Source organism: Scylla paramamosain, chromosome 11, assembly GCF_035594125.1.
Source record: "Scylla paramamosain isolate STU-SP2022 chromosome 11, ASM3559412v1, whole genome shotgun sequence".
Classification (NCBI taxonomy): domain Eukaryota; kingdom Metazoa; phylum Arthropoda; class Malacostraca; order Decapoda; family Portunidae; genus Scylla; species Scylla paramamosain.
In genome coordinates this window covers 70,237-98,153 of record NC_087161.1, presented here as the reverse complement: position 1 = coordinate 98,153, position 27,917 = coordinate 70,237, and the positions used below count along the sequence as shown (strand labels likewise).

Here is a 27,917-nt window from a genome sequence, read left to right as displayed (position 1 = left end):
TAGTGGTAAAGAAAAGATGTACCAAATAGCAATGAATACTGAACTTTCAATTCTTTGTTGAGTCCATTTTTCTTTCCTAATAGGAGTAGTTAGCGCTTGCCTTGTGTGCACCATATATTTGACATTACAGTATGACATGGAGTTAAAAGACCTTTGAATTCTTTGTGGAATAAATTTTCTTCTTAGTGGGGATCAGCGCTTACCTGGAAGGAAGTTTGCCTTATTGTGTGCACTGACAGCCGGCACCTCGTCATCAAACTCTGGGTCCACCGAGTCCCAGGAGCGTCCGCTTGATGGGGTCCCCCCGAAGAATCTCATAGGCTTTGGTGATGCAGGTGAAGTAGTCATCGTCATCCCTCACCTCCTCCCCAGCTGCTCGCCGCTTGTCTGGGTGGTGCCACAGAACCATCATGCGGTCTGTGAGGAGTAACACAATGGACGGAAGTGCACACTAATGCTGCACTCTCATTCCTTTACCCAAGTGTTGGGTCATCCTGTTTTAAGGCACGTACCAAAGGGAATGCTAATTATTATATTAGACTTACAGATATCTTAGCATAAAACCAATGATCAGAAAATATAATGTCTATCTATCTATCTATATATCAGGTTGCCAATCCCACATGGGGTGGCCCAGACAAACCACCACACACTCTTACAAATATCATTCACACTCATAGCCATAGGGGCGCCAACTATTCTTCAGACACATTCTCTCTGCTCTTCTGTATGCACCACCTAGCTACAATTCAAGAGCTTGTTAAAGCTAACAGTTATGGACATGGTTTCATAATTAATAGTAATTACTACAAACAACATGATGGCATTCCCTTTGGGTTCTACTTTAGCAAATGTATCCCAAATGATTGGTGTGAGCAAAACTTCAATAATTAGCCATGCAATGTCAATAGCAGGCAACAAACTGCCTGTGCCAGATGATTGACAAAAGTCAACTGACAATGCTCCTCGCTGTGGGCCACAGGAAGACACAGCTCACCCACGCCCACCTCACTGTCAGTGTGGCCACACTTAATTTGGTACAATGCTCCCACTTTTCTCACCATTTATCACACTCACCTGCTTGCTCACAACCATTGCCAGTGTGGCCATAGTCATAGTCTCAAATCACCATACTACACCCCAGGAACTTTGGTATAGCAAAGCCAACCACATACATCCATAGCAAGGCACAAATAAAATGTAGTTATTGAAAATATACAAATAAAATAAAAATACCAAGACTAAAAGGGCTGACACTGCAACTGAAAACTGGCACTATAAAAATACCTTCAAACAGCAGGTGCACTAAAACTTGGTACTCAGTACACTATACACTCTAGCTCCAGATGCTGCCACCAGGACTTACACGCTCTTTTGATGTCATCATCAGAGGCCTTGTACCTGTGCTTTCGGAGTCCCAGTACTGCATAATGATCCTGGTCCTGAAAGGCAATGTTGTAGAAATGTATCAATATATAAAAGAAAGATACTAATCAAATAAATGACAGAGGTAAGTGATGCTCTCATAGTGAACAATCAAGACAGAACTATATATGCTAGATAAGTTTAGGTTTTGAAAAGAGCTTAGTAAGAACTGGTTCACAGAGTAGTGGACAAATAGAAACAGGCTTAGCATTCATGTGGTCAGCACCTACACCATAAGTGATATCATGAGGTTAGATGACTAGGCATATGCATATAGAGGCCCAGATGGCAATAGGAAGGCTGACTGCATGGGGAAGAGGAGGATAACAGATTTTCATGGTTAGTACAGGAGTTATCCAGTGTAGGGCCAGCCAATCTTTTGCAGTCTTCTCCATTCTTATGTTGCTATGACTGGACCATGCTGGCTGAGTTCTCACCTTCCAGTCTGCTGGGTTGAGAGAGCGAAGATAGTGTATGTCATCCTCCACCTCCACCTCCTGAGCCTCCTCCTCCTCACTCTCCTCTTCACTTTCCCCAACTGAGGAGGTGAGGTGGCCCCGCAGACGCCGTGCCTCATATATGTGGAACCATCGTCCCACTGGTTCTACCTCCACCTGGATGAGTGCTGTGGAAGGGAGAGGTAGAGAGAAAATAAAACAGATATTACCAAGAATACCATTCAGGATGCTGAGGAAAATAAAGGACATATTGTACAGAAAGAGACAGAAAAGAAAAATACCATAAGAGAAGAACAACTAGAAGGTCATCTCTAAAAAGTACACCACACACACAAAGAGACAGACCATGAAAGATAAAGAGATGTTGTTGCAGAGACTATACACCAAAACATCATCTGAGAAATTCTCATCTACATACAAAAGCCCCCTGGTTAAGTTAAGTTAGTGTTCTTAATGGGGGCATCCACTGGAGAAAGATGCACTGGTTTAAGCTGGATTAGTGTCTTTAAAGGGGGGACAGGGACTCGCCTTTCAGTTAGGTTGGGTAAAGTTAGGTTAAGCTAGAAAGTTCCCATTTTTCAATATATGGCACCTCATCCTTAGACTTTCCAACCGAATGTCAAAATTTGGCATAATTTAGCTTCTTCCACCCTAAAACCTCCATTTTCCCACCATGTCTCCAAGCTTGTTAGGGACAGAAAAAAGATAGGATTTGTGGTGTTAAACTGCAATTTACTGGTAAGAATAGCATAATGGGAGATCTGGGTGATGGAGCCTCCCAATTAGCAAGGTTAGTAATCTCACAGTTAGAATAGTGTAGTGGGGAATATGGGGGGGATGGGATATTCTCTGTTTGTTGACTATTTTTAAGGATTTCTGCGCAAAACAGTGTTTTTACTCCTTAAACTTTTCAGGCTTCCCAACTTTGGTTTATTTTGGCCTGCACTCCCCTACCTTAAAAATGTAAAAAGAAAACAGGAAAAGGAAGGTGGAGAAAATTTAACGGTTGAAAAAAAATTGTATTTTCGGACAAAATGAAAAACTTAAAATTCTATAGATATAAAATGTAGATATATTAACTAAGTTTCTATGATATCTCTTTTCAAAGCAATTAACTAAAAATAAAGCCTGAGGGAAAGAAAAGGATAATATGGAGATAACCTTAGCCTCTTCTAGGGTTAATACGTACATGTCAGATAGAATTAAGGTTGTAGAATATCATGCAATATATATCAACTTCTGGAAACTTGTTAAAAAAAAAAAAAAAAAAAAAAAAAAAAAAAAAAAAAAAAACAAGGTTAATGAACTGATGCATTCCCATGCTACACCCTCCCCTTCCAAGTGCTTGAGGGTCACTGTTGGCTGGCTGATGGAGCTGTGCAGGGCAGGGGTGAGGTTAGCCATTAAGGGAATCAGAATACTTAGAGTTATTTGAAGTTATTACTTAATTATGAAAAAAAAAAAAAAAAAAAAAAAAAAAAAAAAAAAAAGGCAAGGATTAGGGTTAGGGTTAGGTTAGTTTAGGTTACGTCAGGGTTAGGCTAGGTTAGCAAGACCTTCAAATAACTAAGTATTGTGATTCCTGTAATGGCTAACCCTGCCCTGCCCCACACACCTCTCGCAGCCAGCCAGCAATGACTCTCGACAACTCAGACGAGGAGTGTGTAGCATGGGGATGCATCAGTTCATTAACCTTTTACCTTTTTTTTTGCTTAAACAAGTTTCTGTAAGTTGATATATATTGCAAGATATGCTACAACCTTAATTCTACCTGACATGTACGTATTAACTTCAGAAAAGGCTAAGGTTACTTCAGAAGAGGTTTAGGTCCATATTCCCCCAACAAACACTTACTATGATTTCAAAGCCACAGAATGTACTATGTGCCCAGGAGGTACCACCCCTGTCGCCCCCCCTTAATCTGTTCGGTAAAACTGCAGGGTTGGACCTCCTCTCTATTCATTAAAAACACATTGCAACGTGATAGAGTACTTACTATAGAACATGTCTGCGTGATGTTTTCAATGTGGGGAGGGCTTTTGTAAGGCCATTAGTAATTAAAATTAATAGCGCGCTGCCTCCAGAAACTAAGTCCACAATCATCCCAAGGATATAAGTTAGGTTAGGTTAGTAACCTTAGGGGGTCCAGGGGAGGCACAGCCCCCCCTGGACCCCCCTTTCTCCACACATTGATGAATATAATTGAATACAGGAAGGGGAAATAATGAAAGTCTCTCTCTCTCTCTCTCTCTCTCTCTCTCTACCTAGCCATGTCCGACACACGGCCTTGAAGACAAACCCTTTCACCACCACTACCACCACCACCACCTCCTCCTCTTCCTCCTCCTCTTCTTCTTTCGTATCATAGTCTATATTCTCCTCCTTTTTCTCCTCCTCCTCCTCCTCTTCTATTCCTCCTTCTCTATTCCTCTTCTTCATTGTTATTCCTCCTCCTCCTCCTCCTCCTCCTCCTCTTCCTTGTCTTCTTCCTTTGTGTAGTCCATATTCTCCTCCTCCTCCTCCTCTTCATAATCATCATCTTTTCTTCTCCTTCCTCTTCTTCTTCTTCTTCTTCTTCTTCTTCTTCTTCTTCTTCTCCTCCTCCTCTTCTCATACCTCACATTCACTTTCAACATCAAATCCTCCTCCTCCTCCTCTCCCTCCTCCTCCTCCTCCTCCTCCTCCTCATCTTCAGTAATTTCATGCCAACCAGAGATATCAAGTTAATGTGTCTTCGTATTGTTTTCCTCCTCCTCCTCCTCCTCCTCCTCCTCTGAGAACTAACGGGGATTTTATTCATTTTTACTCTCACATTCCTTCCCTACTCTTCCCTACCTCCTCCTCCTCCTCCTCCTCCTCCTCCTCCTCCTCCTCTGAGAACTAACGGGGATTTTATTCACTTTTACTCTAACATTCCTTCCCTACTCTTCCCTACCTCCTCCTCCTCCTCCTCCTCCTCCTCCTTCCCCTCCTCCTCCACTGTGATTATAAAATATGTTGTGTATTACGTATATTGTTAAGCTCCAGGAGAGAAGAGAGAGAGAGAGAGAGAGAGAGAGAGAGAGAGAGAGAGAGAGAGAGAGAGAGAGAGAGAGAGAGAGAGAGAGAGAGAGAGAGAGAGAGAGAGAGAGAGAGAGGAAAGGTTAACCAGAAAGAATTTTAAGTGAAAGATGGAGAGAGAGAGAGAGAGAGAGAGAGAGAGAGAGAGAGAGAGAGAGAGAGAGAGAGAGAGAGAGAGAGAGAGAGAGAGAGAGAGAGAGAGAGAGAGAGAGGAAAGGTTAACCAGAAAGAATTTTAGTTAAGTGAAAGATGGAAATGAGAGAGAGAGAGAGAGAGAGAGAGAGAGAGAGAGAGAGAGAGAGAGAGAGAGAGAGAGAGAGAGAGAGAGAGAGAGAGAGAGAGAGAGAGAGAGAGAGAGAGAGAGAGAGAGAGAGAGAGAGAGAGAGAGAGAGAGAGAGGAAAGGTTAACCAGAAAGAATTTTAATTAAGTGAAAGATGGAAAGAGAGAGAGAGAGAGAGAGAGAGAGAGAGAGAGAGAGAGAGAGAGAGAGAGAGAGAGAGAGAGAGAGAGAGAGAGAGAGAGAGAGAGAGAGAGAAATAAAATAAAAGAACAAAGAAAAGTAAAGATTTGAAAGAGCTAGACAGACAGACAGACGAGAGAGAGAGAGAGAGAGAGAGAGAGAGAGAGAGAGAGAGAGAGAGAGAGAGAGAGAGAGAGAGAGAGAGAGAAATAAAATAAAAGAACAAAGAAAAGTAAAAATTTGAAAGAGCTAGACAGACAGACAGACGAGAGAGAGAGAGAGAGAGAGAGAGAGAGAGAGAGAGAGAGAGAGAGAGAGAGAGAGAGAGAGAGAGAGAGAGAGAGAGAGAGAGGGGGGGGTGACCAGTCTTTCCTCCAGCAAACTGTTATTCCCTTCAAAGTTGCACTAAAATTTTCCCTCCAGCCACAAACATTATCTCTATTTCTTACTCACCTCAAGGCCTCTCTCTCTCTCTCTCTCTCTCTCTCTCTCTCTCTCTCTCTCTCTCTCTCTCTCTCTCTCTTTCAGTTAGTGTGACTCACCTAGCTATCTATTTATCTGTCTGTCCGTCCGTCTGTCTGTCTGTCTGTCTCTGATGTAACTAAATCTCTCTCTCTCTCTCTCTCTCTCTCTCTCTCTCTCTCTCTCTCTCTCTCTCTCTCTCTCTCTCTCTCTGGCTCTTTAAATCTCTTAACCAGATGATACATGGCATTTTTTTAAACAATGGTAATAATAATAAAATAATAATAATAATAATAATAATAATAATAATAATAATAATAATAATAATAACAATAGCAATAAAAATAACAACAAATAATAATAATTAGAATGTTTTACCTTTAACGAAGCTTGAAGTGGTGGTGGTGGTGGTGGTGGTGGTGATGCTGGCTTGGATGAACAGTAGTAACAATAATATCCTTCATTGTATTATATATGGTGTAAGGTCTTGCGGTTTGCATTGATCTTGAGGCTTATTTCAGTTAGTCAGCTAGCCAAGCCTCCCCTCGCAGCAGTCATCTGCAAACACAACGTATATGATGCGCTGTTGAATTGTCGTCCTTGTATTCCTTCCAGTGTAATTATGGTGTTGATTTAATGTTATCTGTTGATGTTTACTTAGTTCATTGAACATGGTTTTATGGAGCAAAATACAGTCGCCTTGGTACAGCCAGCTCGCTCACTTTTATACAGCGTAATGCACCAGATGTTCCTGAACACACATTAACCTCGTCTCCGCAGAGCAAATTTTGTTGTTTTCTTGGTGAGAGAGAGAGCAAACTGTGCACGGGGAGGGAGCCAGGGAGCTACAGGGAACCAGGACGCCGCTGTGTTGTTATGCCAAAACACTCAGCTGCGGCTTGTCATACCCAGTACGTCTTTACACTTTAAAAAGCTTGTCAGGGCGGCAATGTCCACTTGCTTACTTGGTAATGTGTCTCTGAGTCGCTGAATGTTGGCCAGGCAGCTGTTGTGTTCGTGGGACAGGTAAAATAAGCACAACAGCGGCTGGAACTCACCTCAGTCACAGATTCGTGCTTAAACTGTTTTGGCGCCGCCAAAAGACCATCTCAATATGCAGATTTTATTTCTAACTTATGAAAACAAATAATGTTTAGGGGATTTTGTGCATTCATATTTTGTAGAAATATACTAGAAGAGGAAAAGTCTCACTAACCTTGAGTTTTATCAATTAAGGAGCAAAATAAGTGTTTTTCCCCGAAAATTTAGATGGTATGAAAAGCATACCATGTTTACAATCTTCACTATTGTCTCATTGTCTAGGTTATTACCTAGACAGACATGTAAAAATACTCTTAACTATTTTAGTATTTCGTTAGATGGTAACAGATATCCAAAAAAGAGATAAGATACCCAGTAACTCTTGTGAAATATGACACGATGAATGACAGTCTTCACTACATTATGACTTTTATGCTACGAGAGAGAGAAATGCTTTTGATGCCACCTTGTCTATAAGAGCAGGGTGAATGAGTGGAAGCCCCAATAAATTATTATCCTTTATGATATTACCTTATCCTTTGCTGTGTGTGTTATTCTTCGTCTATAAGAGCAGGGTGAATGAGTGGAAGCCCCAATAAATTATTATCCTTTATGATATTACCTTATCCTTTGCTGTGTGTGTTATTCTTTGTCTATAAGAGCAGGGTGAATGAGTGGAAGCCCCAATAAATTGTTATCCTTTATGATATTACCTTATCCTTTGCTGTGTGTGTTATTCTTTGTCTATAAGAGCAGGGTGAATGAGTGGAAGCCCCAATAAAATTGTTATCCTTTATGATATTACCTTAACCTTTGCTGTGTGTGTTATTCTGCTCTTACCTTATTTCCACCCAATCCATAAATTTGTCTAAAGCTCCCCAATGACTCAGTACTAACAACCTGATTGCTGAGTCTATTCCATTCTATCCTGTCTTTCTTAAATCTATCCTCAAGCTTGAATCCATTTTTACTTCTTGTCCTTCCCTGTTTACTGCCTCAGAGAATTTTGCTTATATCACCCTTGTTGCATCTCATATCACTTGAAGAAATGGATTAGACCTCCTTTTAATCTAATTCTGCCTTTATCAAGCACAAACCAATTATTTATTGCCCTACCTGGAGAATTTTGCTTATATCACTCTTATTATGTCCCCTATACCACTTTCCAAGACCATCAGACCCCTCTTAACCTCTACCTTTTATTAAGTTTAAACCAATTATTTATTTTCCTAAATATAATTACTGACCCTGAAAATTGTGTTTCCCTTTGTGTCATTGCATTATCTCGCTCCATTTCTTCTCCAGAGTGTGTATGACAGCCTGTGTGGTGACATGGTGGTGTCTGTGGCTGACTGTGGCAGGCATGGAGGTCTGGGGAGGAGGAGAGGATGGGGAAAGAGGAGGAAGAGAGGAGAGGTCCCTTCAGCAAATCCCCTTAGGAACCTCAGGATTTCCCTTACCTGTGGATATTGACCCCATTCCTTCAGGTAAGTGAGTAATGGGTGGTGATGGTGGTGTAAATTATCAGAGAGCTATCATAAATACTATCACTGAGTTTATGTAATGTTGCTTCACTAGTCTTATTAATGGTGACACTTCACACAGGCCCCAGAGAACAGATCAACCAAGTGACATCCTTCATTGATGGGTCGGTGATCTACGGGTCCAGCAAGGAGGAGAGTGACGAGCTGCGTGCCTTCTCTGGCGGCCTCCTCAAGGTGCAGCGCGGCCCGGCAAACACCCAGATCCTCATGGCCGACACCAACCAGATTGACTGCAAGACCTCAGGAAGATTCAAGTATGTGTTTGTGTGATAGATGAGTGCATTAGTTAGTGAAAGGGTTATTCAGAGCCTTAGACTGATGTATTTTGAGGTGAACATGACACAAAAACAGCAGAAATTTCCCATAATTAACAACAGAAAGCCAAGCAAACAATAAAACAACAGAGAAAATGATAAAAACACCACAGTTTTGTCTACCACGCCTCACCACTGACAGTCTCTCCACCACCAGAGCCAGGTCACGCAAGACTCGGGCAGCAGACGGCCAGCTCAAAGACATCGAGTCAGGTTCCCCAAACAACGTACTGGATTTGATGGAGGTTCTGCCTAACACTGACGTCAGCGATATCACGGAAATTCCTAGCGTGTTTGAGCGTGACGACCAGACACTGCCCTGCGACCACACTTTGCGTTTCCGCACAGCTACAGGGTGGTGCAATAATCTTAACTTCCCGTCCTTCGGCAAGTCGTTCAGGGCAAAAAGTCGACTCCTACGTCCTTCTTATGAAAACGGTGAGTGTCTGTCTGTCTGTATGTCTGTGTATGTGTGTATATATATGTGTGTGTGCATGTGTGTGTGTTGGTATTTGGGATAGGTCAAGAAATTAAGTGTTTAAGTTTGATGAAGTAAGGGATAAAGTCAAGAGTAGATCAGATAGATGTCTATGTGTCTGTATTAGTGTTAGGGATAGAACATAAATAATGTGTTCAGGCTTTATAAAGTTAAGAATCAGAGAGAAGTCATTTCAGTCAGCTAGAGGTCCCAAAGTGATATAGAGAGCATGACAAGGATGACATAAGCAAAATTCTCAGGATCAGTAATCAGGACAGGACAAGAAATAAAGAACTGAAGCTTGATAAAGTTAGGAAAGAGAATAAATAAATATGTTTGTAAATGAGTCTGTGGTGCCTTGTCTGTGCTGGCCTGTGTGGGAATGCTAGCCTTGTATGTAGACAGAGAGACAGACAGATAGATATATTACTATTATTATTGTGTGTGTGAGTGTGTGGTGCCTTGTCTGGGCTGGCTTCTGTGGGATTGCTAGCCTTGTATGTAGATAGACAGACAGACAGATAGATATATTACTGTTATTATTGTGTGTGTGAGTGTGTGGTGCCTTGTCTGTGCTTTGTATAGGACTGCCAGTCTCACAGATAGATATATAAACTTAATTCTCACTGAAGTACCCCCATACCTTATCTTCTATAGGACTGCTAACCTGACAGATAGATAGATTAACAAACCAATTTCCTTACAGTACAATCAAGTACCCCCAAACCTTGCCTTCTGTGGGACTGCCAGCCTGACAGATAGATAAACAAATGAATTTCTTTACAATACACTCCAGTACCCCTAAACCTTCTCTTGTCATCCCCAGGTCTGTCTAAATTTCGCGTCACTTCAGTCACCGGCAAGCCTCTCCCTTCCCCTCGGCTCATTTCCGCCAACATGCACGACGTGTCTGCACCGCATGTCCGCTATACCCTAATGGTCATGCAGTGGGGCCAGTTTATTGACCATGATATTATTTTCACCCCCATCAACAAAGGTAGGTGTGCGTGTGTGTGTGTGTGTGTGTGTGTTTACATAGTTGTAGCTTCCAAGGTCTGATAAACTATTGATTTGTTGTCTCCTGATCTATATATGTCTAGTTTTCTTTAATTTCTGCATACTTGTCACTAAAACTATATATTTTCTTAGTCTGTTCCTAACCTAATCTATCTTTGTTGTTTATCATTATCTGGTTTTTCCATTAGTTATCAAATCTCCTGTTTCTCTTTCTCATTCTAGTGTTAACAGGTATATGTTTTCTAATATTAACTTAACTGTGTATGTGTTGATAAAAAAAAAAAGTACTTATTCTCTCTTTACCTCATGTCTGTAAATACACTGACTCCTGGCCCAGCATCTCTTCACCTCACCCACTAAACACATTCACTTCTCTCTCTTCCAGGTTTCCAAGACTCGATTCTGGATTGCCGCAGATGTGACTCTCCCCAGACAGTCCACCCTGAGTGTTTCCCCATAGCCATTCCTCAGAACGATCCATTTTTCCCTCCTGTCAATATATCATCTGGCCAGCCATTCTGCATCCCCCTGACCCGCTCCATGCCAGGCCAGCTGACTCTAGGTGTGTGTGTGTGTGTGTGTGTGTGTGTGTGTGTGTGTGTGTGTGTGTGTGTGTGTGTGTGTGTGTGTGTGTGTGAGAGAGAGAGAGAGAGAGAGGATATGAAGGTATGCTGTGTGTGTCTATTTCCTCTTGTGGGATGTGACAGAGAGAGAGAGACAGATAGAGAGAGTGAGATAGTTTGTCTTTGCTTCTCCATGTAGGTGTGAGGGAGACAAAGAGAGACACATAGAGTGTGAGATAATGTGTCTGTGTGTTTGTCTGTGTGTTTAGTCTCTATCATCTAAACTTAACACAGCAAGGCCAATAAAATGATAAAAGAAGAAAATCAACACTACCAATAACACTTTCATCACCTAAACATATTATTACTATTGCTTAAACATAATTCCTTCAAGCAGGCTCCCAAGAGTGAAAGAATTACCATTGCTATTATCATTATCACCATCGTAACACAAGTAATTTGTTGACCAGGCTACCGGGAGCAAATGAACCAAGTGACTGCCTTCATCGACGCCTCTCACACCTATGGCTCAGACAAGTGTGAGCAGCAGCAACTGAGGACCAAGTCGGTAAGTGTGCAGCACCGGGGAAAACCAGCATGAGGCTTCTATATCTGTCATCCACATCTATATACTAGTCTGATCTTGTTTTAAAATCTCCCTATTGACTGGGTGCTAACAACCTGAAAAGTAGTAGTAGTAGTAGCATCTCACAGTGCTAGGCTGGCCACTGACACCCATACACACACACACACACACACACACACACACACACACACACACACACACACACACACACCTATTGGTTCTGAAAAGAGGGAGAAAGAGAGATGCAGAATAATGTACTACTACTGCTACTGCACTACCCCTGCAGGACGGCATGCTACGAGGCACACCCAACCCCCTGCGAGGCAAAGACCTGCTGCCCACTGAGAATGAGAACCACGAGTGTCAGGCTCCCTCTGGCCGGTGCTTCACTGGAGGTTAGTGTTTGGCTGAGGTTAGCTTAGGTAAGGTTAGGTAAGGTTACTGTTTGCATTGCTTACTAGATGATGTCACTGTCTACATATGACTGAGAGAGAGAGAGAGAGAGAGAGAGAGAGAGAGAGAGAGAGAGAGAGAGAGAGAGAGAGAGAGAGAGAGAGAGAGAGAGAGAGAGAGAGAGAGAGAGAGAGAGAGAGAGAGAGAGAGAGAGAGAGAGAGAGAGAGAGAGAGAGAGAGAGAGAGAGAGAGAGAGTCTTTAAAGAGTCATTTATGTGTATGTGATTGACTGAATGGGTGAATGAGAGAGAGAGGAAGAGAAATAGAGACCCTTCAAAGAGTATGTTTTTTGTTTGTCTGTGTGTGTGTGTGTGTGTGTGTGTGTGTGTGTGTGTGTGTGTGTGTGTGTGTGTGTGTGTGTGTGTGTGTGTGTGTGTGTGTGTGTGTGTGTGTGTGTGTGTGTGTATGACTGAGTGAATAAGAGGAAAAAACAGAGAGAAAGCCTTGAAAACATCCACTTGTCTGTTTCCTCCCACCCACAGGAGACACCTGGGCCTCAGAGCAGCCTGGCTTGGCTGCGCTACACACTCTGATGATGCGTGAACACAACAGAGTGGCCGGGGAACTGAAGCGCCTCAACAAACACTGGAATGATGAGCAGCTCTTCCAAAATGCCCGGCGTATCGTGACGGCCATCAACCAGCATGTCACGTACAATGAGTGGCTGCCAAGGGTGCTGGGGTGGAACGCTGTTAATCTGTATGAGCTTAACTTGCTGCCTGAGGGCTATTCTGAAGGTAGGTTAATGTGTGTGTGTGTGTGTGTGTGTGTGTGTGTGTGTGTGTGTGTGTGTGTGTGTGTGTGTGTGTGTGTGTGTGTGTGCAACATTTCCCTCTAACACACTGCACTCCTAATGACTATCTCTCTCTCTCTCTCTCTCTCTCTCTCTCTCTCTCTCTCTCTCTCTCTCTCTCTCTCTCTCTCTCAGATTACGATGCATACTGCAACCCAACAGTGCTCAATGAATTTGGCATAGCCTTCCGCTTTGGCCACTCTCTACTCAAGCCTTCCCTGGAGCGCATGGACGGAATATTTGCCAAGCGCAACCCTCCTGTCAAGCTGAGCGAACACTTCTTCAACCCAGACCTACTCTACCAGCCTGGGATGCTTGATGAGATCATCCGCGGCCTGACTACTGTGTCCATGGAGACACTGGACCAGTTCTTGACAGATGAGGTGACCAACCATCTCTTTGAAGACAAGCGGCAGCCATTCTCTGGCCTGGACCTGGCTGCCCTCAACATCCAGCGAGGCAGAGACCATGGACTGCAGCCTTACAATGAGTACAGGGCCCTCTGTAACCTGACCAGGGCGAGGTCGTTTGATGACCTGCACAGGGAGATAGCGAGGCCGGTGATCGAGCGAATGAAACGGACGTACGCACACGTGGATGACATAGATCTGTTCACTGGTGGATTGATTGAGACGCCGCTGCACGGTGGACTGGTCGGTCCCACGTTCGGCTGCATCCTCGGCATTCAGTTCAGGAACCTCCGCTGCTGTGACCGGTTCTGGTATGAGAATGCTGACCCACTTGTGCGCTTCACCGACCCTCAGCTCACTGAAATAAGAAAGGTGGGTCTTCCTTGGTGGTGGTGGTGGTGGTGGTAGTAACAGTAGCAGTAGTCTATCCATCTGTGAGTAATGAGTGCTGGTGGTGGTAGCAGTAGTAGTAATAGTATCTCTGTTGGTGTTAAGTAGTGGTGGTAGTAATAGTAATAATAGTAGCAGTAGTATCTCTGTCTGTGGGTGGTGAGCAGCAGTAGTAGTAATAGCAATAGTTCATTTCTCTTTATATACCAGGCTGGCAATCCCACACAAGCCACACACACACACACACACACACACACACACACACACACACACACACACACACATTCTTATCCCAGTCAGCCATAGGATAGAAAGGAATAATAGTAGTAGAAATAATAGTAGCATTAGTAAAAGTAAATCACCTTACTTATCAAATCAACTTAAAATCTAAGTAACCTTGCCAAATCTACTCAAAACTTAACTTAATTACCTAATCTGTCCTAAATCTAGTTATGTCTAACCTTACTAATCAAATTAGCTAACTTATCTTGATCTTACTTAACAAATGAAGTGTTTTAGCAGCAAACAAATGAGCTCAAGTGTGTCTCTTCTCTACAGGTGACACTGTCCAAGCTTCTGTGTGACAACTGTGACTATGTGGAAAGTGAACAGTGGTCTGTCTTTGACCTTCCAGACCCCTTCCTGTAAGTACTGCTCCTGCACACACACACACACACACACACACACACACACACACACACACACACATACAGACACAGACAAAATGCTATCCCCTTATCCCTTCCTCACCCCCAGGAACCCCCGAGTGTCATGTCGCGACCTCCCCGGGGTGAACCTTGAGCTGTGGAAAGAGCGTGTGTCATGTGGCGTAGGCATGACTAACATCGACATAAGTGGAGCAGAACGCATCTCTCCTTGTGTTATGTGCACCTGTACCAAGGAAGGGGTGAGTCTTGTGCATCTGTCTGTCTGTCTGTTTGTCTGTTTGTTTTGCTATTTATAATGCTATCAATGCCTGGAAGTGCCTATCTGTCTGTTTATCTGCTTATTAAACCCAACCCCCACAGCCTGTCTGCCAGAGCCTCAATTAACAAGTGCCTAGAGACTCCCTAAAGGCAAATCTAAGTATTTCTCCCTCTCTCTCTCTCTCTCTCTCTCTCTCTCTCACAGCTAGTCTGCCAGCCTCAACTAACAATGGTACCTGGAGTCCACTTATATACAAAGCTGAGTGTTTCTCTGTCTCTCTCTCCTCCACAGCCTGTCTGCCAGAGCCTCAAGATAGACAACTGCTTCCACCTGGCCCAGTCCTACAGTCCTGAGTCTATTCTGAATGACCACGTGTGCAAGGTGCAGTGTGCATTTGCCTTCCGTGCCTTCCCACAAGTGGCCACTCAGGACTCCAACCAGCTCGGATTTGCCAACAGTTAAAGAGCTGACGTCACAAGAAATGGTTAGAGAATATTTTGCAATGTCCCTATCTTGTGAAGTATGTTAGGGGTGGGGATGCTCTCTCTCTCTCTCTCTCTCTCTCTCTCTCTCTCTCTCTCTCTCTCTCTCTCTCTCTGTCTGTCTGTCTGTGTAAGAGGCAAGTTTTGTTTTTGTTCAGCAGATATATGGTATATTATGACAGTAAATTTGGGGTTGAGTGGTTGTATTTAGCAATGTCTCTCTGGAGTAATGCTGTAAATTTTTGTGTTTGTTTCTCCCTTGTATGTATGTATGTATGTTCCTCCTGCTCCTCCTCCTTGGGTTTGTGGAAGACTATAACATCTTACAGAAAAAAAAAAAAAAAAAGAAAATTAAGTTGTTTTCATAATGCTGCTACTGCTGTTTGTATGTATGTATGTATCTATGCATCTGTGTATGTGTGTGTGTGTGTGTGTGTGTGTGTGTGTGTGTGTGTGTGTGTGTGTGTGTGTGTATTGATGGAAACACACACACACACACACACACACACACACACACACAAGAAAAGGTATATTCATTCAAATCTTGCAAAATGACCTTAGTATGGCCCAGAATACAGGTCATTTAAGGTCAAGTTGCATGAAATTTGGTTATTTAGTGAGGAATGTTGGTATATGTTGACCTCAGCAAGACCCAGGACACAAGGTCATTCAAGGTCAGATGTATTGCTGTTTTGAATTCAGCAGATCCAGAATGAAAGGTCATTGAAGGTCAAATTATGTTTATGAAGCTTTTCTATTTAATTTAGTGAGATGTGTGTGTGTGTGTGTGTGTGTGTGTGTGTGTGTGTGTGTGTGTGTGTGTGTGTGTGTGTGTGTGTTCATGTGTTATTCAATATCATTCATCTATGTCTTTTCAGCTCCTTTTAGCCCTAACTTATTCATGTGTGTTCTGTCAATGGTCTCACTTCATTGCACCTCCATTCACTGTGTTAAGAAAGGAAAAGTCTCTTGGTGTGGTAGGAAACTGAAAATTATATTTCTGCGTGCTTATTTTCTTCTGCTAAGTAAACCTAACTCATATTTTATCCTAGTGTGTGTGTGTGTGTGTGTGTGTGTGTGTGTGTGTGTGTGTGTGTGTGTGTGTGTGTGTGTGTGTGTGTGTGTGTGTATTGTATGTTAATGTAAATTGTAATATGTATTTTATTTTTTATAAAATATTGGCTAAACATGATATTTCTATGTAGTAATGTCCCTCTTCAGTCTCCCTGTGTGTGTGTGTGTGTGTGTGTGTGTGTGTGTGTGTGTGTGTGTGTGTGTGTGTGTGTGTGTGTGTGTGTGTGTGTGTGTGTGTGTGTGTGTATTGTATGTTAATGTAAATTGTAATATGTATTTTATTTTTTATAAAATATTGGCTAAACATGATATTTCTATGTAGTAATGTCCCTCTTCAGTCTCCCTGTGTGTGTGTGTGTGTGTGTGTGTGTGTGTGTGTGTGTGTGTGTGTGTGTGTGTGTGTGTGTGTGTGTGTGTGTGTGTGTGTATTGTATGTTAATGTAAATTGTAATATGTATTTTATTTTTAATAAAATATTGGCTAAACATGATATTTCTATGTAGCAATGTCCCTCTTCAGTCTCCCTGTGTGTGTGTGTGTGTGTGTGTGTGTGTGTGTGTGTGTGTGTGTGTGTGTGTGTGTGTGTGTGTGTGTGTGTGTGTGTGTGGTGTTTTGTCTGGGTCATCTTGTGTAGAACTGCTGACCTGCTATATATATATATAGATATATATATATATATATATATATATATATATATATATATATATATATATATATATATATATATATATATATTTTAGTGTCCAAATTGCCCCAATATGTCATGGGTAGGGTGTGGTGCTTCCTATCAGGGGGAACAAATGCCTCCCCTAATTTGGCAGGAAAGAATACATGTACACTTGCCATACAGAGGAAAAAAAAAAAAAAAAAACTGTTACAGGACTGCACAAGTAATACAATACAGTGAAGCCTCTGATACTGAATAAGATGAGAAAAATAATATCAATGAAAGGAATGATGAAACACTTTGAAGATGTAACAGAGAGGGGGAGAAAGCTATTAATTAATGGAGTAGGTTATAATGGAAACAATGAAGGCAAGAATGAGAGCAGGAAAGAGGAGAAAGTAAATAAAAGTTTATCTATTTATTCTACATTTAATGGGTACAGCAAGGGAGTTTCTATGTATCTATCTGTCCACCTGTCCACCTGTCCATCTGTCCACCAGGTTGGCAATCCCACACAGGGTGGCCCAGACAGAGCACCATCCACTCATACACACATCATTCACGCTCTTAGTGCTATCAGCCCCTAATGGAGAGGGTATTCACCTAACATAAAAAAATAACTATAACAATCTCAGTGTGCCACATAATCAGCTTAGTGCTTCAGACGCAAGATATTTAAACCAATAGGAATGAGGGAGTAAATGAGATGAGAAGATAATGATTAAAGAGTATCTCTACGAGGAAGCATCAGCAAAATCCTTTGGTTCAGTAATCAGGGCAGAAGAAGGAATGGTGGGCTCAAGCTTGATTAACGCCAGCTTCAAATGAGATACTACCTAACACTTGTGTTTACTAATGCAATTGTTCTGTGGATTTTTTACTAAGTTTAGATACACATAGAAGAATTTGTTTGTTGAATACTCTTCCTTTCTGGTATTTTTAATGATTTATTTTTTAATTGTTAGGGTGTTGAAGAGGTTTTTCATAATATTAGTGATAGTTTTGTAGGCCTCTCGCTTATTTATCTATTCTGTTATTTTGTCTATCTATTAATCTCTCAGTCTACCCATTGATCTAAGTATCTGCTGGACCTAACCTAACTAGGCCTATCTCTGCTTATCTCTCAATGTCTATCTATTTACCTAATCTAACCATCTATCTCTCTATCTCTCAGTCTATTTAACTTTGTTTTATCTAACCATTTATCTATCTCTCTACATACCTGTGGAGCATACCTAAACTAACCATACCTGCTGTAACTTAACCATACCTAAACTAACTTGACCACACCAAAACTAACCTAACCATACCTGCTGTAACCTAACCATACCTAAACTAACTTAACCACATCCAAACCTAACCACACCCAAACTAACCTAACTGTACTTGCTGTAACCTAACCTAACCATACCCAAAACTAACCTAACGTAACTACACCCAACCATATCAAACCTAAGCTAACCATACCTAAATTCAAGGCAAGGTATGCGTGTCTAGCCAGTGGTAGCCATAATTATTTCCTGTTTTCATCAATAAAAAAAAAAGGCATTGAATTCAATTTAAAAAAAACATTTCAATTATTGTTAAAGGTTTGTAGAAAAGAATATATGAAGAGCTAGTGTTGTTTCATAAGGTAGGTAATGAAATACTGGCACATTAATAAAAGTGATATCAAGCCTCAATATACTGACATACGGTAATAATACTGTGGCACCATCACAATCACCAGCACCACCACCTTACCATTTATATCACTAGACAACCACCTCTACACCGTACGTAATGTACTTTCCACATATAATGCATACCTTTGGGCAAATTGGTGTCAGCGGAGCATTGAATGAATGCCTCTTGGCACTTGCTGGGAGACTGGATGCCTTGGCAGTGTTGCCAGACTGAATTATGCATAATCTGACCAAATCTGACAAAATATCTGTAGAAATCTGTAACCCATAAGGAAAATTTCTGAGGAAAAATATGTTGATAATAATGAAATTTTATTAGCCCTATGGTAACTCACATAAACAGAACAAAGGGTATTTAGTTAATTTTAACTGAAAACAAGCATTTAGGAAGTGTAGCCCATAAAGGCGACGTCACACGGGAGATTTTAGAAATGGAAGCTAAATCTCAAAAACTTGCGATATTTGTGAAAAAATAGTGGTTGCATATCCCGTTTGACGACGTCTTAATACAACTACATGCAATTTTACACATATTACACACCCAGCATAAACCATTTGTAGTGAGAGAAGCACTGTATGAAAAAGAAAACTGCACTCTTACACAGGACATAATAAAGCTAATGAGATCACATGACATATCAAGCAGTATATATCAAGCATATATTGGATAATGACATAATGCTAGCAGATAGAAACTAAATTGAGAGAAGCACTGTGTGAAAAAGAAAAACTGCACTCATACACAGGACATAATAAAGCTAATGAGATCACATAACATATCAAGCAGTATATATCAAGCATATATGGGATAATGACATAATGCTAGCAGATAGAAAATAAATTGAGAGAAGCACTGTGTGAAAAAGAAAAACTGCACTCATACACAGGACATAATTAAGCTAATGAGATCACATGACATATCAAGCAGTATATATCAAGTATATATGGGATAATGACATAATGCTAGCAGATAGAAAATAAATTGAGAGAAGCACTGTGTGAAAAAGAAAAACTGCACTCATACACAGGACATAATTAAGCTAATGAGATCACATGACATATCAAGCAGTATATATCAAGCAGTATATATCAAGCATATATGGGATAATGACATAATGCTAGCATTATGTCATTATCCCATACCACATACCCCTTGGTATTATACCAAGGGGTATGTGCCATGGGCACATACCCCTTGGGTCCCTTGGCCCCTTTTCGAGACTCTACGTCCATAGGCTCGGGCCCCCTTTACATAATCATTATTATATAGGCCCTGGCCCCGTGGCAGTTTGCTACCTCTGCTAACCTATTGTTATGCCTCTGAGCATGCAGAGCTTACTTACTTGCTATAGCTTGTAGTTGTAAGGGTATCGACGATGTAGCTCTATAGCTTGTTCTTGTGTGTTTGCTGGGGTCGTGTAGGGCAGGCTGTGGGACTGTGGGAGTATGTTTGTACTTTGTTTACATGACGCGCGTGCGCCCGGGCCTCGGGGATCAGGATGATCTTGATCTTTATGTAGCCTCTGAACTAAAACTTGATGTTGCAGGTGCCTCCTTCTAGGGGAGGGCTGGCCTTTTTTATCGGCAGAGAGAGAGAGAGAGAGAGAGAGAGAGAGAGAGAGAGAGAGAGAGAGAGAGAGAGAGAGAGAGAGAGAGAGAAAATCAGATGTTAGTATGCGAGAGAGAGAGAGAGAGAGAGAGAGAGAGAGAGAGAGAGAGAGAGAGAGAGAGAGAGAGAGAGAGAGAATATTAACATGGGATAGAAGGGGTTAAGTTAATTTTAATGAGAGAGAGAGAGAGAGAGAGAGAGAGAGAGAGAGAGAGAGAGAGAGAGAGAGAGAGAGAGAGAGAGAGAGAGAGAGAGAGAGAGAGAGAGAGAGAGAGAGAGAGAGAGAGAGAGAGAGAGAGAGAGAGAGAGAGAGAGAGAGAGAGAGAGAGAGAGAGAGAGAGAGAGAGAGAGAGAGAGAGAGAGAGAGAGAGAGAGAGAGAGAGAGAGAGAGAGAGAGAGAGATGACAGTACAGCACTAGTGACAAGTTGTGGTCCCTGGCTGGCTGGGCAGTGTTAGTTGCAAGCTGTGCAGTAGTGAAGGCAACTATTGCACTCATTATTTCATCATTCACATTATTTATCTCGCATATACACTGACAGAGAGAGAGAGAGAGAGAGAGAGAGAGAGAGAGAGAGAGAGAGAGAGAGAGAGAGAGAGAGAGAGAGAGAGAGAGAGAGAGAGAGAGAGAGAGAGAGAGAGAGAGAGAGAGAGAGAGGAAGGACAGTACAGCACTAGTGACGTGTTGTGGTCCCTGGCTGGCTAGGCGGTGTTAGTTGCTAACTGTGCATAAGTGAAGTCAATCATTGTAGTCATTATTTCATCATTCACATTATTTATCTCACAAATACACTGAGATAGATAGATAGATAGATAGATAGATAGATAGAGAGAGAGAGAGAGAGAGAGAGAGAGAGAGAGAGAGAGAGAGAGAGAGAGAGAGAGAGAGAGAGAGAGAGAGAGAGAGAGAGAGAGAGAGAGAGAGAGAGAGAGAGAGAGAGAGAGAGAGAGAGAGAGAGAGAGAGAGAGAGAGAGAGAGAGAGAGAGAGAGAGAGAGAGAGAGAGAGAGAGAGAGAGAGAGAGAGAGAGAGAGAGAGAGAGAGAGAGAGAGAGAGAGAGAGAGAGAGAGAGAGAGAGAGAGAGAGAGAGAGAGAGAGAGAGAGAGAGAGAGAGAGAGAGAGAGAGAGAGAGAGAGAGAGAGAGAGAGAGAGAGAGAGAGAGAGAGAGAGAGAGAGAGAGAGAGAGAGAGAGAGAGAGAGAGAGAGAGAGAGAGAGAGAGAGAGAGAGAGAGAGAGAGAGAGAGAGAGAGAGAGAGAGAGAGAGAGAGAGAGAGAGAGAGAGAGAGAGAGAGAGAGAGAGAGAGAGAGATGACAGTACAGCACTAGTGACAAGTTGTGGTCCCTGGCTGGCTGGGCAGTGTTAGTTGCAAGCTGTGCAGTAGTGAAGGCAACTATTGCACTCATTATTTCATCATTCACATTATTTATCTCGCATATACACTGACAGAGAGAGAGAGAGAGAGAGAGAGAGAGAGAGAGAGAGAGAGAGAGAGAGAGAGAGAGAGAGAGAGAGAGAGAGAGAGAGAGAGAGAGAGAGAGAGAGAGAGAGGAAGGACAGTACAGCACTAGTGACGTGTTGTGGTCCCTGGCTGGCTGGGCGGTGTTAGTTGCTAGCTGTGCATAAGTGAAGTCAACCATTGTAGTCATTATTTCATCATTCACATTATTTATCTCACAAATACACTGAGAGAGATAGATAGATAGATAGATAGATAGATAGATAGATAGATAGATAGAGAGAGAGAGAGAGAGAGAGAGAGAGAGAGAGAGAGAGAGAGAGAGAGAGAGAGAGAGAGAGAGAGAGAGAGAGAGAGAGAGAGAGAGAGAGAGAGAGAGAGAGAGAGAGAGAGAGAGAGAGAGAGAGAGAGAGAGAGAGAGAGAGAGAGAGAGAGAGAGAGAGAGAGAGAGATGACAGTACAGCACTAGTGACAAGTTGTGGTCCCTGGCTGGCTGGGCAGTGTTAGTTGCAAGCTGTGCAGTAGTGAAGGCAACTATTGCACTCATTATTTCATCATTCACATTATTTATCTCGCATATACACTGACAGAGAGAGAGAGAGAGAGAGAGAGAGAGAGAGAGAGAGAGAGAGAGAGAGAGAGAGAGAGAGAGAGAGAGAGAGAGAGAGAGAGAGAGAGAGAGAGAGAGAGAGAGAGAGAGAGAGAGAGAGAGAGAGAGAGAGAGAGAGAGAGAGAGAGAGAAGAAGGACAGTACAGCACTAGTGACGTGTTGTGGTCCCTGGCTGGCTGGGCGGTGTTAGTTGCTAGCTGTGCATAAGTGAAGTCAACCATTGTAGTCATTATTTCATCATTCACATTATTTATCTCACAAATACACTGAGATAGATAGATAGATAGATAGATAGATAGATAGATAGAGAGAGAGAGAGAGAGAGAGAGAGAGAGAGAGAGAGAGAGAGAGAGAGAGAGAGAGAGAGAGAGAGAGAGAGAGAGAGAGAGAGAGAGAGAGAGAGAGAGAGAGAGAGAGAGAGAGAGAGAGAGAGAGAGAGAGAGAGAGAGAGAGAGAGAGAGAGAGAGAGAGAGAGAGAGAGAGAGAGAGAGAGAGAGAGAGAGAGAGAGAGAGAGAGAGAGAGAGAGAGAGAGAGAGAGAGAGAGAGAGAGAGAGAGAGAGAGAGAGAGAGAGAGAGAGAGAGAGAGAGAGAGAGAGAGAGAGAGAGAGAGAGAGAGAGAGAGAGAGAGAGAGAGATGACAGTACAGCACTAGTGACAAGTTGTGGTCCCTGGCTGGCTGGGCAGTGTTAGTTGCAAGCTGTGCAGTAGTGAAGGCAACTATTGCACTCATTATTTCATCATTCACATTATTTATCACGCATATACACTGACAGAGAGAGAGAGAGAGAGAGAGAGAGAGAGAGAGAGAGAGAGAGAGAGAGAGAGAGAGAGAGAGAGAGAGAGAGAGAGAGAGAGAGAGAGAGAGAGAGAGAGAGAGAGGAAGGACAGTACAGCACTAGTGACGTGTTGTGGTCCCTGGCTGGCTGGGCGGTGTTAGTTGCTAGCTGTGCATAAGTAAAGTCAACCATTGTAGTCATTATTTCATCATTCACATTATTTATCTCACAAATACACTGAGATAGATAGATAGATAGATAGATAGATAGATAGAGAGAGAGAGAGAGAGAGAGAGAGAGAGAGAGAGAGAGAGAGAGAGAGAGAGAGAGAGAGAGAGAGAGAGAGAGAGAGAGAGAGAGAGAGAGAGAGAGAGAGAGAGAGAGAGAGAGAGAGAGAGAGAGAGAGAGAGAGAGAGAGAGAGAGAGAGAGAGAGAGAGAGAGAGAGAGAGAGAGAGAGAGAGAGAGAGAGAGAGAGAGAGAGAGAGAGAGAGATGACAGTACACCACTAGTGACAAGTTGTGGTCCCTGGCTGGCTGGGCAGTGTTAGTTGCAAGCTGTGCAGTAGTGAAGGCAACTATTGCACTCATTATTTCATCATTCACATTATTTTTCTCGCAAATACACTGACAGAGAGAGAGAGAGAGAGAGAGAGAGAGAGAGAGAGAGAGAGAGAGAGAGAGAGAGAGAGAGAGAGAGAGAGAGAGAGAGAGAGAGAGAGAGAGAGAGAGAGAGAGAGAGAGAGAGAGAGAGAGAGAGAGAGAGAGAGAGGAAGGACAGTACAGCACTAGTGACGTGTTGTGGTCCCTGGCTGGCTGGGCGGTGTTAGTTGCTAGCTGTGCATAAGTGAAGTCAACCATTGTAGTCATTATTTCATCATTCACATTATTTATCTCACAAATACACTGAGATAGATAGATAGATAGATAGATAGATAGATAGATAGAGAGAGAGAGAGAGAGAGAGAGAGAGAGAGAGAGAGAGAGAGAGAGAGAGAGAGAGAGAGAGAGAGAGAGAGAGAGAGAGAGAGAGAGAGAGAGAGAGAGAGAGAGAGAGAGAGAGAGAGAGAGAGAGAGAGAGAGAGAGAGAGAGAGAGAGAGAGAGAGAGAGAGAGAGAGAGAGAGAGAGAGAGAGAGAGAGAGAGAGAGAGAGAGAGAGAGAGAGAGAGAGAGAGAGAGAGAGAGAGAGAGAGAGAGAGAGAAAAGTACAGAACTAGTGACATGTTGTGGTCCCTGGCTGGCTGGGAGGTGTTAGTTACCAGCTGTGCATTAGTGAAGGCAACTATTGCACTCATTATTACATCATTCACATTATTTATCTCACATATACACTGACAGAGAGAGAGAGAGAGAGAGAGAGAGAGAGAGAGAGAGAGAGAGAGGTAGAGAGATAGATAGAGTGAGAGAGAGAGAGAGAGAGAGAGAGAGAGAGAGAGAGAGAGAGAGAGAGAGAGAGAGAGAGAGAGAGAGAGAGAGAGAGAGAGAGAGAGAGAGAGAGAGAGAGAGAGAGAGAGAGAGAGAGAGAGAGAGGAAGGACAGTACAGCACTAGTGACGTGTTGTGGTCCCTGGCTGGCTGGGCAGTGTTAGTTGCTAGCTGTGCATAAGTGAAGTCAACCATTGTAGTCATTATTTCATCATTCACATTATTTATCTCACAAATACACTGAGAGAGATAGATAGATAGATAGATAGATAGATAGATAGAGAGAGAGAGAGAGAGAGAGAGAGAGAGAGAGAGAGAGAGAGAGAGAGAGAGAGAGAGAGAGAGAGAGAGAGAGAGAGAGAGAGAGAGAGAGAGAGAGATGACAGTACAGCACTAGTGACAAGTTGTGGTCCCTGGCTGGCTGGGCAGTGTTAGTTGCAAGCTGTGCATTAGTGAAGGCAACTATTGCACTCATTATTTCATCATTCACATTATTTATCACGCATATACACTGACAGAGAGAGAGAGAGAGAGAGAGAGAGAGAGAGAGAGAGAGAGAGAGAGAGAGAGAGAGAGAGAGAGAGAGAGAGAGAGAGAGAGAGAGAGAGAGAGAGAGAGGGAGGAAGGACTGTACAGCACTAGTGACGTGTTGTGGTCCCTGGCTGGCTGGGCGGTGTTAGTTGCTAGCTGTGCATAAGTGAAGTCAACCATTGTAGTCATTATTTCATCATTCACATTATATATCTCACAAATACACTGAGATAGATAGATAGATAGATAGATAGATAGATAGATAGAGAGAGAGAGAGAGAGAGAGAGAGAGAGAGAGAGAGAGAGAGAGAGAGAGAGAGAGAGAGAGAGAGAGAGAGAGAGAGAGAGAGAGAGAGAGAGAGAGAGAGAGAGAGAGAGAGAGAGAGAGAGAGAGAGAGAGAGAGAGAGAGAGAGAGAGAGAGAGAGAGAGAGAGAGAGAGAGAGAGAGAGAGAGAGAGAGAGAGAGAGAGAGAGAGAGAGAGAGAGAGAGAGAGAGAGAGAGAGAGAGAGAGAGAGAGAGAGAGAGAGAGAGAGAGAGAGAGAGAGAGAGAGAGAGAGAGAGAGAGAGAGAGAGAGAGAGAGAGAGAGAGAGAGAGAGAGAGAGAGAGAGAGAGAGAGAGAGAGAGAGAGAGAGAGAGAGAGAGAGAGAGAGAGAGAGAGATGACAGTACAGCACTAGTGACAAGTTGTGGTCCCTGGCTGGCTGGGCAGTGTTAGTTGCAAGCTGTGCAGTAGTGAAGGCAACTATTGCACTCATTATTTCATCATTCACATTATTTATCTCGCATATACACTGACAGAGAGAGAGAGAGAGAGAGAGAGAGAGAGAGAGAGAGAGAGAGAGAGAGAGAGAGAGAGAGAGAGAGAGAGAGAGAGAGAGAGAGAGAGAGAGAGAGAGAGAGAGGAAGGACAGTACAGCACTAGTGACGTGTTGTGGTCCCTGGCTGGCTGGGCGGTGTTAGTTGCTAGCTGTGCATAAGTGAAGTCAACCATTGTAGTCATTATTTCATCATTCACATTATTTATCTCACAAATACACTGAGAGAGATAGATAGATAGATAGATAGATAGATAGATAGATAGAGAGAGAGAGAGAGAGAGAGAGAGAGAGAGAGAGAGAGAGAGAGAGAGAGAGAGAGAGAGAGAGAGAGAGAGAGAGAGAGAGAGAGAGAGAGAGAGAGAGAGAGAGAGAGAGAGAGAGAGAGAGAGAGAGAGAGAGAGAGAGAGAGAGAGAGAGAGAGAGAGAGAGAGAGAGAGAGAGAGAGAGAGAGAGAGAGAGAGAGAGAGAGAGAGAGAGAGAGAGAGAGAGAGAGAGAGAGAGAGAGAGAGAGAGAGAGAGAGAGAGAGAGAGAGAGAGAGAGAGAGAGAGAGAGAGAGAGAGAGAGAGAGAGAGAGAGAGAGAGAGAGAGAGATGACAGTTAAGCACTAGTGACAAGTTGTGGTCCCTGGCTGGCTGGGCAGTGTTAGTTGCAAGCTGTGCAGTAGTGAAGGCAACTATTGCACTCATTATTTCATCATTCACATTATTTATCTCGCATATACACTGACAGAGAGAGAGAGAGAGAGAGAGAGAGAGAGAGAGAGAGAGAGAGAGAGAGAGAGAGAGAGAGAGAGAGAGAGAGAGAGAGAGAGAGAGAGAGAGAGAGAGAGAGAGAGAGAGAGAGAGAGAGAGAGAGGAAGGACAGTACAGCACTAGTGACGTGTTGTGGTCCCTGGCTGGCTGGGCGGTGTTAGTTGCTAGCTGTGCATAAGTGAAGTCAACCATTGTAGTCATTATTTCATCATTCACATTATTTATCTCACAAATACACTGAGATAGATAGATAGATAGATAGATAGATAGATAGATAGAGAGAGAGAGAGAGAGAGAGAGAGAGAGAGAGAGAGAGAGAGAGAGAGAGAGAGAGAGAGAGAGAGAGAGAGAGAGAGAGAGAGAGAGAGAGAGAGAGAGAGAGAGAGAGAGAGAGAGAGAGAGAGAGAGAGAGAGAGAGAGAGAGAGAGAGAGAGAGAGAGAGAGAGAGAGAGAGAGAGAGAGAGAGAGAGAGAGAGAGAGAGAGAGAGAGAGAGAGAGAGAGAGAGAGAGAGAGAGAGAGAGAGAGAGAGAGAGAGAGAGAGAGAGAGAGAGAGAGAGAGAGAGAGAGAGAGAGAGAGAGAGAGAGAGAGAGGAAGGACAGTACAGCACTAGTGACGTGTTGTGGTCCCTGGCTGGCTGGGCGGTGTTAGTTGCTAGCTGTGCATAAGTGAAGTCAACCATTGTAGTCATTATTTCATCATTCACATTATTTATCTCACAAATACACTGAGATAGATAGATAGATAGATAGATAGATAGATAGAGAGAGAGAGAGAGAGAGAGAGAGAGAGAGAGAGAGAGAGAGAGAGAGAGAGAGAGAGAGAGAGAGAGAGAGAGAGAGAGAGAGAGAGAGAGAGAGAGAGAGAGAGAGAGAGAGAGAGAGAGAGAGAGAGAGAGAGAGAGAGAGAGAGAGAGAGAGAGAGAGAGAGAGAGAGAGAGAGAGAGAGAGAGAGAGAGAGAGAGAGAGAGAGAGAGAGAGAGAGAGAGAGAGAGAGAGAGAGAGAGAGAGAGAGAGAGAGAGAGAGAGAGAAGTACAGCACTAGTGACGTGTTGTGGTCCCTGGCTGGCTGGGCGGTGTTAGTTGCTAGCTGTGCATAAGTGAAGTCAACCATTGTAGTCATTATTTCATCATTCACATTATTTATCTCACAAATACACTGAGAGAGATAGATAGATAGATAGATAGATAGATAGATAGATAGATAGAGAGAGAGAGAGAGAGAGAGAGAGAGAGAGAGAGAGAGAGAGAGAGAGAGAGAGAGAGAGAGAGAGAGAGAGAGAGAGAGAGAGAGAGAGAGAGAGAGAGAGAGAGAGAGAGAGAGGAAGGACAGTACAGCACTAGTGACGTGTTGTGGTCCCTGGCTGGCTGGGCGGTGTTAGTTGCTAGCTGTGCATAAGTGAAGTCAACCATTGTAGTCATTATTTCATCATTCACATTATTTATCTCACAAATACACTGAGAGAGATAGATAGATAGATAGATAGATAGATAGAGAGAGAGAGAGAGAGAGAGAGAGAGAGAGAGAGAGAGAGAGAGAGAGAGAGAGAGAGAGAGAGAGAGAGAGAGAGAGAGAGAGAGAGAGAGAGAGAGAGAGAGAGAGAGAGAGAGAGAGAGAGAGAGAGAGAGAGAGATGACAGTACAGCACTAGTGAC

The 27,917-nt window shown here is 43.0% G+C and overlaps 1 protein-coding gene and 1 long non-coding RNA gene across 2 annotated transcripts; one reads left to right on the top strand and one right to left on the bottom strand.

Moving 5' to 3' along the window:
* Positions 1-303: 303 nt before the first annotated feature.
* LOC135104710 (uncharacterized) lies at positions 304-19,866 on the bottom strand. The gene is made up of 5 exons (XR_010270499.1): positions 19,634-19,866; positions 6,245-6,424; positions 1,863-2,050; positions 1,367-1,442; positions 304-417 (listed from the first exon to the last, which is right to left on the bottom strand). It is a non-coding gene; the product is annotated as an uncharacterized LOC135104710 (long non-coding RNA).
* On the top strand, positions 6,680-16,051 carry LOC135104706 (peroxidasin-like). Its single transcript, XM_064012227.1, has 13 exons — positions 6,680-6,777; positions 8,213-8,394; positions 8,513-8,705; positions 8,923-9,203; positions 10,040-10,240; positions 10,646-10,822; positions 11,294-11,391; positions 11,696-11,804; positions 12,345-12,599; positions 12,791-13,437; positions 14,014-14,099; positions 14,212-14,362; positions 14,674-16,051. Exons 1-13 carry the CDS (start codon positions 6,743-6,745, stop codon positions 14,842-14,844), a joined length of 2,586 nt encoding a protein of 861 aa, XP_063868297.1. The 5' UTR covers positions 6,680-6,742; the 3' UTR covers positions 14,845-16,051.
* Positions 19,867-27,917: the final 8,051 nt, after the last annotated feature.

Coding starts and splice junctions, on each gene's coding strand:
- LOC135104706 (XM_064012227.1), top strand. CDS start 6,743: ATGCCAAAACACTCAGCTGCGGCTTGTCATACCCA. Junction 8,706..8,922: donor AAGACCTCAGGAAGATTCAA/GTATGTGTTTGT, acceptor CTCCACCACCAG/AGCCAGGTCACGCAAGACTC. Junction 14,100..14,211: donor GACCTTCCAGACCCCTTCCT/GTAAGTACTGCT, acceptor CCTCACCCCCAG/GAACCCCCGAGTGTCATGTC.